This window comes from Leptodactylus fuscus, chromosome 6, assembly GCF_031893055.1.
Source record: "Leptodactylus fuscus isolate aLepFus1 chromosome 6, aLepFus1.hap2, whole genome shotgun sequence".
NCBI lineage: Eukaryota > Metazoa > Chordata > Amphibia > Anura > Leptodactylidae > Leptodactylus > Leptodactylus fuscus.
This window is the reverse complement of record NC_134270.1, coordinates 73976913-73992170: the sequence shown is the minus strand read 5'-3', so window position 1 is coordinate 73992170 and position 15258 is coordinate 73976913. Positions and strand designations below refer to the sequence as shown.

At 40.3% G+C, this 15258-nt stretch overlaps 1 protein-coding gene across 6 annotated transcripts in view; it reads right to left on the bottom strand.

Moving 5' to 3' along the window:
* Positions 1-452: 452 nt before the first annotated feature.
* LOC142210806 (oxysterols receptor LXR-beta-like) overlaps positions 453-15258 on the bottom strand; it is a 50034-nt gene continuing 35228 nt past the window's right edge. For all 6 annotated transcript variants that reach the window (XM_075280242.1, XM_075280240.1, XM_075280237.1 and 3 more), the window contains 4 exons: positions 14571-14750; positions 12517-12616; positions 8442-8650; positions 453-3853 (listed from right to left, as the gene is read on the bottom strand). In XM_075280242.1, coding sequence (XP_075136343.1) covers positions 3707-3853; positions 8442-8650; positions 12517-12616; positions 14571-14750 — 636 coding nt within the window. In that variant the 3' untranslated portion in view covers positions 453-3706. The remainder of the gene's footprint in view (positions 3854-8441; positions 8651-12516; positions 12617-14570; positions 14751-15258) is intronic.

Sequence of the window (15258 nt, the reverse complement as noted above, 5' to 3'; positions counted from 1 at the left end):
GAAACGTGTGGCCTTAGGGAGCCTTCACGCGGAGTAAACGCGCGTGTATTTTTTCAAAACACATGTGTAAAAATAAGACTCCCATTGACTTCAATGACATTTTACAGGCGTATTTTTAAACGTGTACTTTGCAAAAATACACGCGCGTTTACTCCGTGTGAAGGCTCCCTTAGCCTAAAACAGCCATGTTTTTTCCACAACACCATAAACACAATTCCCTTGATGTGTAGCCTTATTCTCAGGCCACAGTGACAAGAGATTTAAATATATGGATGAAAGAGAACACTGTAGTATATTCTACCATACAATTTTCTCATTCGCAAATTTGTTCATTTCTCTTCTCCATTAAAAAAAAATTATTCCTATCTATCTGGACCCAGAGCAAATAATCCTTTTAAGATGCTCACCATGTAAAATTGTAAGGTACATGTCACAGGCAAGGAAACAGGGTGTATTTCAATATGATTTAATTTTATTTTGAACTGTCCATTTAAAAGGGAAAACCACAAATGTCCCATGTTTCAAACATTAAGCAAAAATTATGTTAAAAAGCTGTTAAAAGGTCAAAATGGTATTGTCAGCATTTTAAGAATCGGTCTTCAATAGATATATTTTGGAGGTAAAGCATCAATTTATAATTTCTTTCTGTATGGACAAAATGGAAGTATAACAACCAGAACAATTTAAAGTGCCCCGTCCAGAAAATGCAAGAAAAAAGTTGAAATGAAAACACATACATGTTAAAGTGACGGTCTGAGTCACCAGGAATGGTAGAATCCTTCCTTCTAATGTTAGAGCTGTTGTCAGCATAGATTATTAATCTAATCAGAAATGCTGGAATGGAAAATACAGGGATGGGGGTTTATACTGCAGCCATAAATATGGATCCTAAAATGCCGCCGATTTAAAATTAGGAACAAAGAAGGAGGTTCTAAGAAACACCGTGGGATTCTGGGACAGTTTTCTCTTTCACTACAGTGGTCAGATAATGTGTGTGTTTGTGTGAAGAGGAATGTATGAAGTCCTAGTCACACATTGCAGCAGCAGCGCACATTTCCATATCTCTGGACGTTTTGCATGTTTAGCAGATTTTGTGTCAATGGGGAAACATTCGTAAACTGCACCTGGTTCCACAAGGAAGGGGGGGGGGGTGTTTCTTATAACCATTTCTAAGCAAAATTAGTTTTGACAGGTTCTCTTTGTAAACTAAGGTGAACTGGTTTGGATAAATTTCTCAGGAAATCAGGATTCTAGAGCATCTTTTCCTAAAGCTATGCATTGTATGGTTCTGCTTGTTATTCCTTCTGGAAATGTATGAATAGACTGACAACAGAGTTACCATTCCCCTTGTCAATAGGACTTCTGTAATCACACAGATGCTAGGTTCACATAGTGTTGCCCATCCATCAATCTGTTCTATTAGGGCTCGTTCACACGGGGCAAGAGTGAGCAGATTTTGGCGCTGAATCCACGTCAGAATCCGCCCTCACACAACAGAGGTCTATGTAGACCGCTAGCTTACTTTTTTCCGTGAGCGGCATGTTCCTGCGGCGAATCAGCTGCGGCGTTCACCTCGTGGCAGCATGCTCCAGACTAGGCCCATTCACTTGGGCCTAGTCCATAGCGGGAAGCCGCGACTGTCGGAAGCTGCGACAGTCGCGGCAGGCGTATTTTGGTCCTATTCTGATGCGGCTTCCTGCATCAAAATCAGGACCAAAATTCGCCCCCCTTGCCTTGTGTAAACTAGGCCTTAGAGGTGCCTGGTGGACTCCATTGACTATAATGGGGCCCATTGAGTTCCCATTGTATTAAAACTGAAACAGGCAGATAAAAAAAAAAAGCTGTGCGTGCAGGACTTTCATCTGCTGTTTTCAGGATACTGCGATAATGTGAATGTAGCCTGATCCTATCTAGTCAATGTTGATAGAGCAGGAATGTAATGGCACTCACTATGTAAGGACACTCCGCTGCCAATAGATTTATGCACTTCCAGGAGGAATAACAGAAACAGCACAATGCTTACAGTTATTAAAAAGAAGCCCCCACTTTTTCATTACCTTAACAGAAATGTCAGGGCAGATGACAGCTCCTCTATAATCTTGACCATTCTTTACAAACTATAAATGGCAAGAACAAATGGCAGTGTATGCCATCTTACTATTTTTTTTTCAAATATTTTATTTTTTTTTTAATGTAGATTGTGAGCCCCTCATAGAGCTCACAATGTACATTTTTTTCCCTATCAGTATGTCTTTGGAATATGGGACATCTTACTTTATTTCAACCAGATGGGACAAAGTTGTATAGTAGTTCAATATGACGAGCAAACATCTCCATGCTACCTTTAGTAGAAGTCCTCTTGCAGGAATAAAATGCCCATCACCATATGACTGTTAATAGGTCACATAACCCAATGCAGCCAATCAATAAGACTTATAAAGGAAGGTTCAGTTGGAACAGGCTGTGCGACCCCTGTTCACGTCCAACGGTTGGTACACCAACCAAAAAAAGAACAAAAAACGCCAAAAGGTGAGAAAAAAAATTAAAAAGATATAAATACCAATATTAAGCTGTGCTGTCTAGCTGTATAATTAGTCTAATATTACAGAGAGATTAAAGTTAACATTTGACGGTTTTTGGGAACAGCTTAGACTATAGCACTACAGCTGGTTACAGCTAGCACTATACCTCCTTGCCATACTAGCCAAAATCCTGGAAGCAAGACTACAGATTGTCAAAATGACACAGACCCAAAAACAAAATACAAAAAAATAAAACCGTAGAAGCCGCTGAGATGGAACATGTAAAGAACATTTTTTTTTTTCATTACAATGAAGTAATAGTCCTGTATGTCAAATCGGAGGGTAATATAGGTTTTACTGTCATCCTATAGTACCTGCCAGGTAAGCAGAAGGGCCAACAAAATAAAAAAATAAAATATTTAAGTGCAAACTAAAATGGAGGCGCCAGGAAAGTCTATGCAAGTGCAAGATTTGAGACCGGGAAAGCGCAAGCAATTTCTAGGAAGTGGAAAATAGGCAGTTGCATGTCTGGCGAGGGAATATCCTGATCCATGAAGCCTTGCAGAACTGATATGTGATTCACTACAATGACAGCACTAGGGAGGTAGCAGGGACATCATAGCACAACATATAGTCGCCTCTGTATTAGAAAATAACTTTTTTTCTTTAACGTTCCACAACAGCAGGATTAGTGCGAAGTCCAGTGGCTCAGTCACTGCCTCACAAAACTAAACTAAAGTATCTCTGTACATTTACATCTAGCACATGACTTGCTCTGAAGTCATTGTCACATAAAGAGCCTTGTAGGGAGTTACTTTATAAAAGTCATCATCCCGGGGGTAAGAAGCCCTGTTTCTAACCTTCTCAAACTAAAGGTTCACCTAAACCAAACCAGCCGCAAAATGACAAGTATAGTAGAAGACATATCCCTTTCTACTGATTAGGCCAGCTATAAATAAGTCACTGTAAAGCTGTTTATAGTCCCCCCAGTCTCAAGTCTCTGTCCTTAAGACATTCAGGGTAAGAAATCCTTCTCCGGGTTAGTTGCATCCTCTCCCTAGGTGACGTCTGAAAGGTCTCTGATGCAGGTCAGGCATTCAGTCCAAATGCAGTGCCTTTATTATCCGCTGCTTAGCACGATAAGGAGGTTGGAGGGTCTCAGGTACACACTGTCTTTTTACCCTCTACTCATGAACATCCCAGATCTCCGACAGTAGAGGTGGCAGCTTTTTATCCTGAAGACGGAGGGCAAACACCTGTTCTGAGTGCACGCTGCTGAGGGTGCGCAGACTGACCAACTTCATTAACATACGAGGAAACATCAGGTGATCCTGGGAAGGAAAGAAGAAAAGAAAGAACTGAAAACTCCTGAGGATCTGGATGAACAGATAATTTGGATTATTGAATAGAGACATTAGCGAAAATAAGGCCACACCAATAGTGTCTCAAGTAATAGGTCACTAGCAGAATTGTGAAGTTTTATGCTCAAGAAACCTTAGATCTCCATATGCTAATCTGGTATTTACTAGTCATGAGGGGCTTCTTCTAGTCAGTCAGCAATCACATGCACAGCCTGAGGGCGTGAAGGACAGGTCCCCTGCTGTGTGTGACATCAACCTGTGCGCTGCCCCATCCACGGCTGAATCTTGCTTGCACCCGATTCTGCAGAAAGTTTCTGTTCAGTCGTCTGCATTCTGTAGTCAGAGTCAGTGCAGAACAAAGCAGGATTTAGTGACAGTAACGCTGGGTTCACACTAGCACCCGGAGTCCATTCTGAGTTTTCTGTCTTCTGCATGCAGAAGACGAAAAGCTGTCAGACCGGGTCTAGCCGTGTGCGTCGGTGAGCGTTTTATGCTCTCCGCCGCAAAACCGTTTTTTTTTTTAAACTGGACACTGAGTACTGCATGTCCGACACTGTGTCCGGTTTAAAAAAGGTACCACATCTGTGACTAGTTGTACTTCATTAGCCTACAAAGAGTTAAGATTTCTCACACATAAAACTTCACATTTCTGCTAGTGACACATTTGTGATGGGCACCATTGAAACAGCCTTATCTTGCTTATGGACATGCTGGGCCTGTTTAGTGTTGAAAGCCCACCTGCCAGGTTCCCTTTGAAGGGGTTTTATTGATGGCCTATCCTTAGCATAGGTGATCAGTTAAATATCTCTGGGGGTCACACATCTGGTACCCCATGGATCAGCTGTTTGAAGTGGACGTGGCACTGCTGCTTCACAAGCCATGTGACGTCACAAATCACCAGTCACATGGTCTGATCACAGCTCAGATACAAGCACTGAAGAGGTTGTATCACTCACCCAAATGCCTCTACAAACGGCTGACCAACCAGGGGCCCAAGTGTTGGACCCCCTGCCAATCTTTTATTATGACCTAAGCTAAGGAAAGGTTATCAATAAGCTAGTTAAGGAAAATCCCTTTAAGTTTACAAAACCTATGCCTAAATGAGTATTCATATTACAGACAATTTTGGCATAGGGTATAAATGTCTGATAAATGCAGGTCCTATATCTGGGACCTTTCTGACTTGTGAGAATGGAGAGGTGGCTGGGTATGCACAGTGTCCTCCTTTCACAAGAATTAAATAAAAAGAATTAATTCTCTGTAAGATACTTCTAACATAGAAGCCTATGGAGAGGGGAGAGGGAGGAGGATGCTCGAACAGACACATATTACATTCAGTAGCTTCCCCCCCCCCAAACCCTTAACTCACTTTATGGTGCCAATAACACCTCTGCATGGCAAAGTTTGCAAATATATATATTATATATACTAAATGTATAACATTTAGAAAACACTCCTCTTTGCCTAAATCACAACTAAAAAATAAATAAAATAAATTTGATATTAATAGAATCTAAAAGTAGTTAGCCTAGATAGTGAACAAAATAACCAGACTTCACTGCATTTTGAAAGTTTGGGATTTTTGGAGAAACATGACAAAATAAAAACCTATGGAATATACTGTAGATTTACAATAAATGACTACTGAGAACACCACAAAACACTGCGGCTGTATGGTCTTGAACTTAAATGATGATTTGAGCACAGGACTGTAAAGTAAACTTCTAGATCAATTTTTTGTAAAATGTCACATTTGCGGCAGCAGAGCATCAGTTTCTAGATCACCTTGGGACTTACACATGCATGAATAAAAAGACTGAAATGCCATGCACATTTACAAATACACACTCTGAATCCTAACACATCTCTATTATAAGTCTTGGAGAAGCTTAAAGATTTATTCATTTTATTTTTTAAAATGTGTGTTTCATACATGTATTTTTCTGTGGGTATGGCATGTTAGGCTAAAAATACTTCTTGGGGGAAACGCAGTCCTAAATATAAAATGTGTCATGACCTATTCGATCTAGTATCCAAATAAATATATCATATAATTTTAGATTAGATCATGTGCAGAATGTAATATTGAGTACTGCCATGTGCATGAGGTTAAAGTTTCGGAACTCTTGCTTGCTTAGTGCTACATGAGTGAATTAGTCCACGTCTGAAAATATCTAGTCTCTTATTAGAGAACAACACTGCCATCTATAGGCTTTAAGTGGAAACACAGGGATTCATTTTTCATCCTAACGAATTTGATAGCCAATGTTATGTTATCCTATATAAATCACATTAATTGTATCCAATCATATACATGGCTAATTCTATTCCAGGTGTAAGTTAAGCAAGGTTATCAAATATATACATTTTTCAAAAATAAAACCAGTATGGCTGCAAAGTGCCCCACCTTTCCAACCAAATACCGCATCCTATTCATGCATTTATGCCTTAAAGAGGACCTTTCATCAGATTGGGCACATGCAGTTCTATATACTGCGCTTACACCGGGCACAGATCGGGAAAGCTGATCAGCGCACTGTCAGCTTTCCAGCAGTATATAAAACTGCATGTGCCCGATCTGTATTCGTGCAGCTCAGCCTTGTGACGGCAAGCGTCAATTGAATGTATAAGACAAAAGACACTTGTCCTACCAATGAAATTTTGTTGTTAAAAGGATCTCCTACACACACTATAAGGACAAAAGGATTGAGTCACCTACACATTACACCTACAGAAGCATTTATGACACCCCATGATGGCATATAGGCATTAATATGAAGTTAGCCCCCTTCTGTAGCTAAAAGCAGCTTGAATTCTTATGGGAAGGCTTTCTACAAAATATTGGAGTGTGTCTGGAGATATTTTTGCCCATCTGTGGGGTCAGTCACTGATGTCGGATGAAAGGGACTAGCTGGCAGTCTCCGTTCCAGAAGGTGTTTGATAGAGTTGAGGTCAGGGCTCTATGGGGGCCAGCCAAGTTCCACCAAACTCATCTAAACCATAACTTTATACTTTTGTACTGGGGGACAGTCGTGCAGGAACGGACAGAAGGAGAAAAAAAAAAAAAAAAAAAGACTTCCCAAAACAGTTTCCATAAACTTGGAAGCATACAACTGTCTAAAATGTCTTGCTTTGCTCAAGCATTAAGACTTCCCTTTGTTAGAACTAATGGGCCTAAGACAACCCCATAAAACCCCCAGACATTTCAGCCAGGTAAAGTTCTCCTGAAATTCAGCAAACCTAGACTCGCCCAATAGACTGCCAGATAAAGTGTGAATCATCCGTCCCTATAAAACATTTCCACTGATCCAGAGATCAGTGTGGCATGCTTTATATCACTTCATTTGACACTTGAGTTGAGGCTTGCATGTAGTTGCTTAGCTATGGAAACCCATATCATGAAGCTCCTGTTGCAGTTTTTCTATTAACTCAAGAAGAGGTTTGGAACCCTGCAGTTATTGATTAATAATAGACTTATCAAGACTGCAACTTCCTATACCACTCTTTATATCTATTGTGCCAAAATAAGACTAGTCGAATGTATCAAGAGGTTGGATTTACAATGTCTGGCGTGAATGCAGAAGGACGTGACTCTCCTTCTAACACCCCCATTTAACATGTCCACTTTACCACTTTTCAAGTAACATGTGGGCATCAATGTAGCAGAAGTAGCATAATGTTGTGCAAAAATAAGAAATCATTGCATAAAAGTTGCTAACACTTTGCTGACTCACAAGGGCTATGCACTGCAACTCCACTCAAAGTGAAATATCATACCACATACATGAAGTAAGAGAACCATAAATGTGCAATATCATGCTTAAATTCAGTGAGCTCTTTAGAATGAGCCCTTCTTTCACAATTGACTATAAAGACAGACATCAGGCCTAGGTGCTGGATTTTATATACCTGTGGCAATGGGATTGAATGAAACACCTAAAGCTGATGACTAAAAGCTATATCTCAATACTTTGTAGTGTATGCGTAGACGCAGGGGGCCTGGAGAACATGCAGGGGCCTCTGGGAAGCAAATCAGCAGTCAGGTACTGGACAACATAAGATTGCTTGATGAAGTGAAGAACAACATAGAAATTGGGTCTTGGTTACCCCTGCGACCAACCCCAACATTCCGGGAGAAAGTTCGAGCTCAGTATGGGGATAGCCCCATGTTGGAGGGGGTAACCCAGTGTCAGAGGGGGTCCTCCCCATTCCTCCACCCCTCTTTGCTTGGTTTTCTTATACCTCCTCCTCTTCTCCTCCACATCAGATTGTTATCACCTTCCTCCATTCCCCCCCATCTTGAACATAACTGAAGTGTATGTCCATTTGTGTATATGTACACTGATGTAAGTAGCTAATGTATCTGGAAGTTATCAAGGTACTTGAGTTTCCTTAAGAACATCGGGATAACCCCTTTATCATCAATTCAGCACTAGAAAATGACATGAAATATTTCAAGTCACAAGAGGGCAGATGTCATCATTGATGCCATTCTCTGATATGTTAGCTCTACAAATCATAGCCTATATATTGTATAAGCTGCATTTGTGAAACCTACCTGAGGTCGCTTGATACGGGTATAGGAATGCAGAGCTTCCACGTATGGTAACTGGAGGGTTTCCACAAGTTGGTGGTTCTGCACGTTTGGTCGATCAGCAGAAAATATGTTTATCGCTATAAGAAGGGCATATTCTGCATCATCTAGCTGCATCTGCCTCATTCCACGTGAGAACTCAAATATGGGATTTATAAATTCCACCTGTAACCCTAGGGACACGAAAGAAAAGTGAAAGTTCAGCATTTCAGACCAGATATGGAGCTCTGTTTTGCCAGTTGTGGTCTGGTCCCTGTAGTTTATGACGGTGCTGGTGTCGGCTGCAGCTCAGAACAATAAGTCATCTCATAGAGCTGATCAGATTGGTGACACTTTAGCAGTGCACCTGCTATTGATGCTTGGCATTTATCATTTAGATCTTGGCTCTCAAGCACAATCTCATTTTATTGACATGTCCTTATACAACATCAACAAGCGCTGCACCACATCTGTCTGACCAGGAGAAATGGGGCCACAAACCTGTTGGATACTGTACCCATAGAATATAGAAATGTCAAGCACAATATCAAGCAGATGTCTGAGTGCCAAACATACTAGCCATGTTGAATTTAAAAAAACCATCACTATTTAGGTCTAGCCTAAGACTGAATTCACACATTTGCAATATACATCAGAAGGATTTCTCAATTCATGTTATCAGATGCCTATGACATAAGCTACTGTAAAGCCATACATTGCCCTAGGTTGCCATGTTAAGAATAATAAATGCATACTGCAGGGTATAGTTTTCTGTGGGATGCATCTATAGAGAATAATGCAGCAGACTGCTCTATTCCACACAGCAGAATAGGACAATGCTACTCTATATGACAGGCCTTTTTTCTTTCATCATACTGAATTCCAAATGGAATAATCAGTATTATTAAAATATAACCTTTAACACATGCCAATAAAAACACATAAACAACCAAAATAATTATACATATACATAGGTTTCAACAGGTGAACATGTCAAAAGAACCAAAAATGTGAGACACGGCGGCCTCCAGGAAATGAAACTGTGTTACTCACCAGTATTGAAGATATAGTATGCCCGGTCCGCAATATATGGTTCAAGAATTAGCAGAGACAGTAAAGGAGTAAAGTGGGGTAATACAGATGTAATGAATAGCATATGCCACCACTATACTAATGACCTATTTGAATCTGCAACTGTTCCTGCAGTAAGTGCCAGTACCACTATGAGCACCTGGCACTAGAACATAATAAATGTATGTAAAGGAATAAACCTTATATGCAATCCATAGCCAACCCCACATGCATGTTTCAACAGGACATTCAATAACTGACCATGCCCTGAATCATCCGGGGTTAATAGCAACTAACATTCATACAAATAGGTAGTCCAAAGGGTAAACGATATCCAATCCCCCCTACGTAAAGGGGGTTTCACCAGGTCGATCCCCATGAATTTGATGCAAGATGCATCATTGTGGTGTTCTAACCTAACATGACGAGCAATGGGTAGCTGCATTATGTAGCAATCGCACAGAACTTTTGACTCCCAAGTGCCCCTCCACTCAGGATAATCAAATCAGTCTCATCGCTACCTATGATGGCCAGTTAGATACATAATATCGTATCTAAACATTGGGGTATTTTGACTTTGGATCCGGACATACAGCCAGTTGTTGGCCCTAAGCCACAGATTACTTACCGTTGTGGCTGTAACATCCAAGATTGGGTTGTTTCAAGTCATTTTGTGGGACCAACAACTGGATCTATTTGGCTTCCACCCCAGACTTTAGGCTGCTATCGATGTAGTGGCTGCATAGCCTGCCCCGCTATACTTACCGGCAAGTGTTTTACATCAAATGTGACAGGTAAATCATATTCTATACATGCAACTGCCGTTCAAAAGGGGTGGTGTATAAGGCAAGTTGCATCTGTGGTTTAGAGTACATAGGCAAAACCATTCGCGAATTCAGGAGACGGGTTGGTGAACATCTGGGGGACATTTCGCACCAACGTTACACCCCCATTGCTTGTCATGTTAGGTTAGAACACCAGAATGATGCATCTTGCATTAAATTCATGGGGATCGACCTGTGAAACCCCCTTTAAGTAGGGGGGATTGGGATCAGATGGTTACACAAACTGAAACCAAATGGATTTTTCAGTTAAATACCGTTAATCCACATGGTTTGAACGAACAACTTAGTTTTGCGTCTTTTATTTGATTGGGCTCGCTGATCTATCTGTGGCATGTTTCTTTGTGCCTTGTTCTTCTTGTACTTGTTAAAATGCTCCTATGTACACCATATTCATATTGTTTAATGGTGTTAGCTATTGGTGATTCAGTGTTTTGTTCTGCACTGTTTTACCTGTGGATCATATGGGAGTGCTTTATTTTATTACGTTTACTGCATGGCCCTTGTATTGGGAGTCTGTATGGTTTATTTAGTTCCCAATAGATTGGATTCACTTACCTTTTGTTTTAAGTCTGGTATTGGAACTTTACGCTTTGGATCTGTGCATCTCCGTATCGGACTGCTACTACGCATAAGCAAGTGATCGTGACTTCGCGTGCCTGCTATTGATTTGGGATCCGGTGTACAGCGCATGCGCAGTAGTGATTAAGTAGCGCGTGCTGTTTAGATTCTGTTGGCTTCTCACATGGGTCGCACACTGTCTGAGGTCTGCTCCTTCCCAAGTAGCGTTTGCTGGCACCCCAGGGCGCTCTGTTCTTGTGCTTACAGCGCCTGTTTCAGTTTTTACACGCTCTCCTTCCTTTTACTTTTAGTACTATTTATTATGGTTGGTAAGCGTGTGTGTGGGTTGTGAGCGAATATCGTTTACCCTTTGGACTACTTATTTGTATGAATGTTAGTTGCTATTAACCCCGGATGATTCAGGGCATGGTCAGTTATTGAATGTCCTGTTGAAACATGCATGTGGGGTTGGCTATGGATTGCATATAAGGTTTATTCCTTTACATACATTTATTATGTTCTAGTGCCAGGTGCTCATAGTGGTACTGGCACTTACTGCACGGACAGTTTCAGATTCAAATAGGTCATTAGTATAGTGGTGGCATATGCTATTCATTACATCTGTATTACCCCACTTTACTCCTTTACTGTCTCTGCTAATTCTTGAACCATATATTGTGGACCGGGCATACTATATCTTCAATACTGGTGAGTGACATGGTTTCATTTCCTGGAGGCCGCCGTGTCTCACATTTTTGGTTCTTTTGACATGTTCACCTGTTGAAGCCTATGTATATGTATAATTATTTTGGTTATGTGTTTTCATTGGCACGTATTAAAGGTTATATTTTAATAATACTGATTACTCCATTTGGAATTTGGCATATATTGGAAATAATTTTCATTATAATATATTGTATATGTTTTGGTATTTCATCATACTGTCAAAATATAACTTGCACACGTCAATCACATTTTTAAAGGAAAGCACATAAAATATTTAGAGCGCTTCTAATCTAGAACATCTTTATAATTCTAGCTGGTGCTGATGGGATCGGGCTGGTGATAAACCCCACACACTACCATCACCCTGGATGTCAACTGACTACATAGGAATATCTTTTGCCTGCATCACTTTAAGTTTGTGTGTATTCTACCGATGAATAATAAACTCATGGCTATAAGATAGTCCTTTACCACATCACTATTCACTATTATGTGACCATTCACACACATGAACATTACATGAAAAGATTTCAACTACCATAAACACAAAAAGAGCAGCTGGGAATTTCTATACCAGCATTTGTTCATCTTAACATAAAAGATGTTGACAACGAACATTAATGGTTCTACACAACACAAGTGGAATCCCTACAGGCTTGTATTATGGACCCATAGGTACTCTGTATGTAACGTTTATGATGCTACATCCTCCCCAGGAGCAATGCTTCATAAATACATATTTCTACATATTAAATTGGCAACATACACAAAAGGTACAATATGGATCCAGTGATCTGTACAACAGACAATTCAAAAGTGGATTTGTGCATAAGCACTAATATTAACAGTAAAGAACTCACCTGCTCGGTGGAAGTCATCCTTACTATATGTGAAGTCTTTCAGGAAAGTTATACATTCAGTCTCATGATTGTAACGCCTTGCAGTCTCCAATAGCATGATCTATAGATGAAACAAAGAAGGATGCTGAAGAACAGTTGTCTAAAACATGTGTCCTGCCAGCTTCTGAGAAACTACAATTCCCAGCATACCACATCCATACCATCCTATCACGTATGTAACTGCTTGGAAGATTTAATCCCTTCAACAGTACAAAGGATAGATAAGCATGTGATCAGTGGAGGTTTCATTGCTGGAAGCCCCACCAATCCCAAGTACAGGGGGGTCATGTCCCTGTTAAGGGGAAGCAGCAGTAAGGCATGTACGTTATTGTATGCTTGACTGCACACTACCATTCATCCAGTGGATAAGTGGAGCGTTTACATCTTTAACGACTTAAGACCGTTATGACCTATGCTTTGGCTAGGTCATCAAAGCGGGTCTGATACCCAAGACCAGCTGTACTCTGTTCCAGCTGCTGCTAATACAGACTAGAAGGCCGAAAGCACAGCTCCATCCTCTGTGTAGTGGCCAATTTGACTCCCATTCAAAAGGTAAACTTGTATGTATTTTTATGCTTTACTACAATATAATCACTCATATTATCACCATGTTTTACTGTCGCTATATTCTGAAAGCCATATCTTTAATTTTTGACAATACAGCACCAGGGCTTGATATTTGCAGGGTGAGCTGTAATTCTATTGGTACCATAGACTTTAATCACCATTGCCGGCAATAATAAAAAATTCAAGGGATCACCTAAGTAATTTTAAGATTAATTATACCAAGACCGAGGCCCTGAGCGAGTCACTCTCTTCCAAAGTGGCCTGACTCTTGGAGACTCATTTCAAGGAGTGTTGTTGACAACGGCCTAAAACTCTATCATACCTCCTCCTTGTTAGTTTGTCTGGTGGATTGGGCATTTTGGTCAGGAGTCCAACAGTGGGTGGTGTTCGAAGGGATGTTCTTGCCTACCCACTTTGCATCGTGTTTCCTGAATCCGATTTTCTGTATGTGCATCAGATACTCTCCAACTACCCTTTACCAAGATAATCAGAGTTAGAGACCTGATGGCCTATACAACAGCTTTCCTGGTTAGAGTATTCCCAGCTGAACTCTTTTCTTCATTCCTTTTGTCTTACCCTACCCCATTTGAGGAGTTGTTCCTTCATTTATCTCCATCAGAATGTAATTTCTCTACTGTATAGCTTTCTGCTCACTAGTCTGTGTTCCTTGGGGGTCATGGTTTCCGATGAGGAATGGCATAAGGTCTCTCTATTGTCCCATAAGAAATCCATAGCTTGCTCCATAAGAAATCCAAATCTCACACTCTATTCTTCCCTCCATTTTATCTCTCTTATTTTACCCACTGCTCTTGTTTTTTCTCTCTTCTTCTCCTCTATCCTTTTTCAGGACAGATTTCATATATGTCATGCCTGCATGGTAGGTGCTAGAATGTAGCGAGTACCTTTATGTATCTGACCTATATTCGCAGTTCAGTGATACAGGATATCCTATAGGATTGTCACTTGGGCTTTTCTCAGAAATTTGTTTGCTATTGTACAATTACTGCTGGCAGAATTACATAGAATCAAACAAGTTATAATGGATAGGGCAGGGGCAAACTGCTCCTTGTTGTACACATGTATAGCCTCAAATTAAAATGTAAAGTATGCTTCAACCATGTGATTATTAGCAGCAGAAAAATTGAGGGGACACCATGTATGAAGGCTTATACAGTCTAACTAACTGCCCAGCAAGTCCCTGCACATTTTTCAACTTCATGATAACTTCCTTTAGGGGTTAGATCCAATATTGACTGGGTTTCTAAAATTCTAGACCACATATGCAGTGATAAACTTCAGCTTCATCACATACTATGTATAATGTTCATCGTCTCAAATATTACAGCTCCTCCAGGAAAATATTTTACAATGCAATTATGGTTGGTTGTCTTGAAGAAGTTTAATTATTATAACTACAATCAGAAAAAGAGACTTCCATGCGTCTTTACCTCGATAGTGGATGCTTTAAGAAGTGCTATCTGATCCTCTCTAGAAAGCTCCAAAAAACCTGGGACTTGTTTGGCAAAATCCACAATCTCTTGCACAGAGATGATGGCAAGTTCTGTAAAGTGAGCAAAGCGTTGCTGGCGGGCTTCCCTGCTGTTGGGGTCGTTTGCAAGAGGCCATGGCTGAAAAGAGAATAGATTATAAGGATAAAACCTTTAGCTTGTATGCTTTGTTTTTCCTAAATATGAGAGGAAAAAAGGAAAGGAAAGTGCTGAATAAGCTACAGGAGGGAAATGAGGATATGAAATTGATGTTAGTGAGATGGCAGCTTGGTTCACAAACAATTCCAACAAGGAGACATCTACTGCCTTTAGCCACTACAGAAGCAGAAGGCCTTTTTCTCAGAATGCTCTAAACATAATTTTTCAGATCAACGCGAAGACAGAAAGTTTAAGCATTTTGCAACCTATAAACTTCCTGTTGACTCTCAATCACATAAAATGTGTTAAAAGGCTTACCATTGTAGCTATTCTCACTGCTATCTATACTTAAACAACAACATAATACAATACTGGATATTTTCATGGCCAAGGTTCGTTCTTTCTTTCAAATTCTCTTTTTATTGAAAAATGCAAACACAATCAAACAAACAAACATAGGGGAAGCACCTACAAGGTGCCAAGTTAGGTT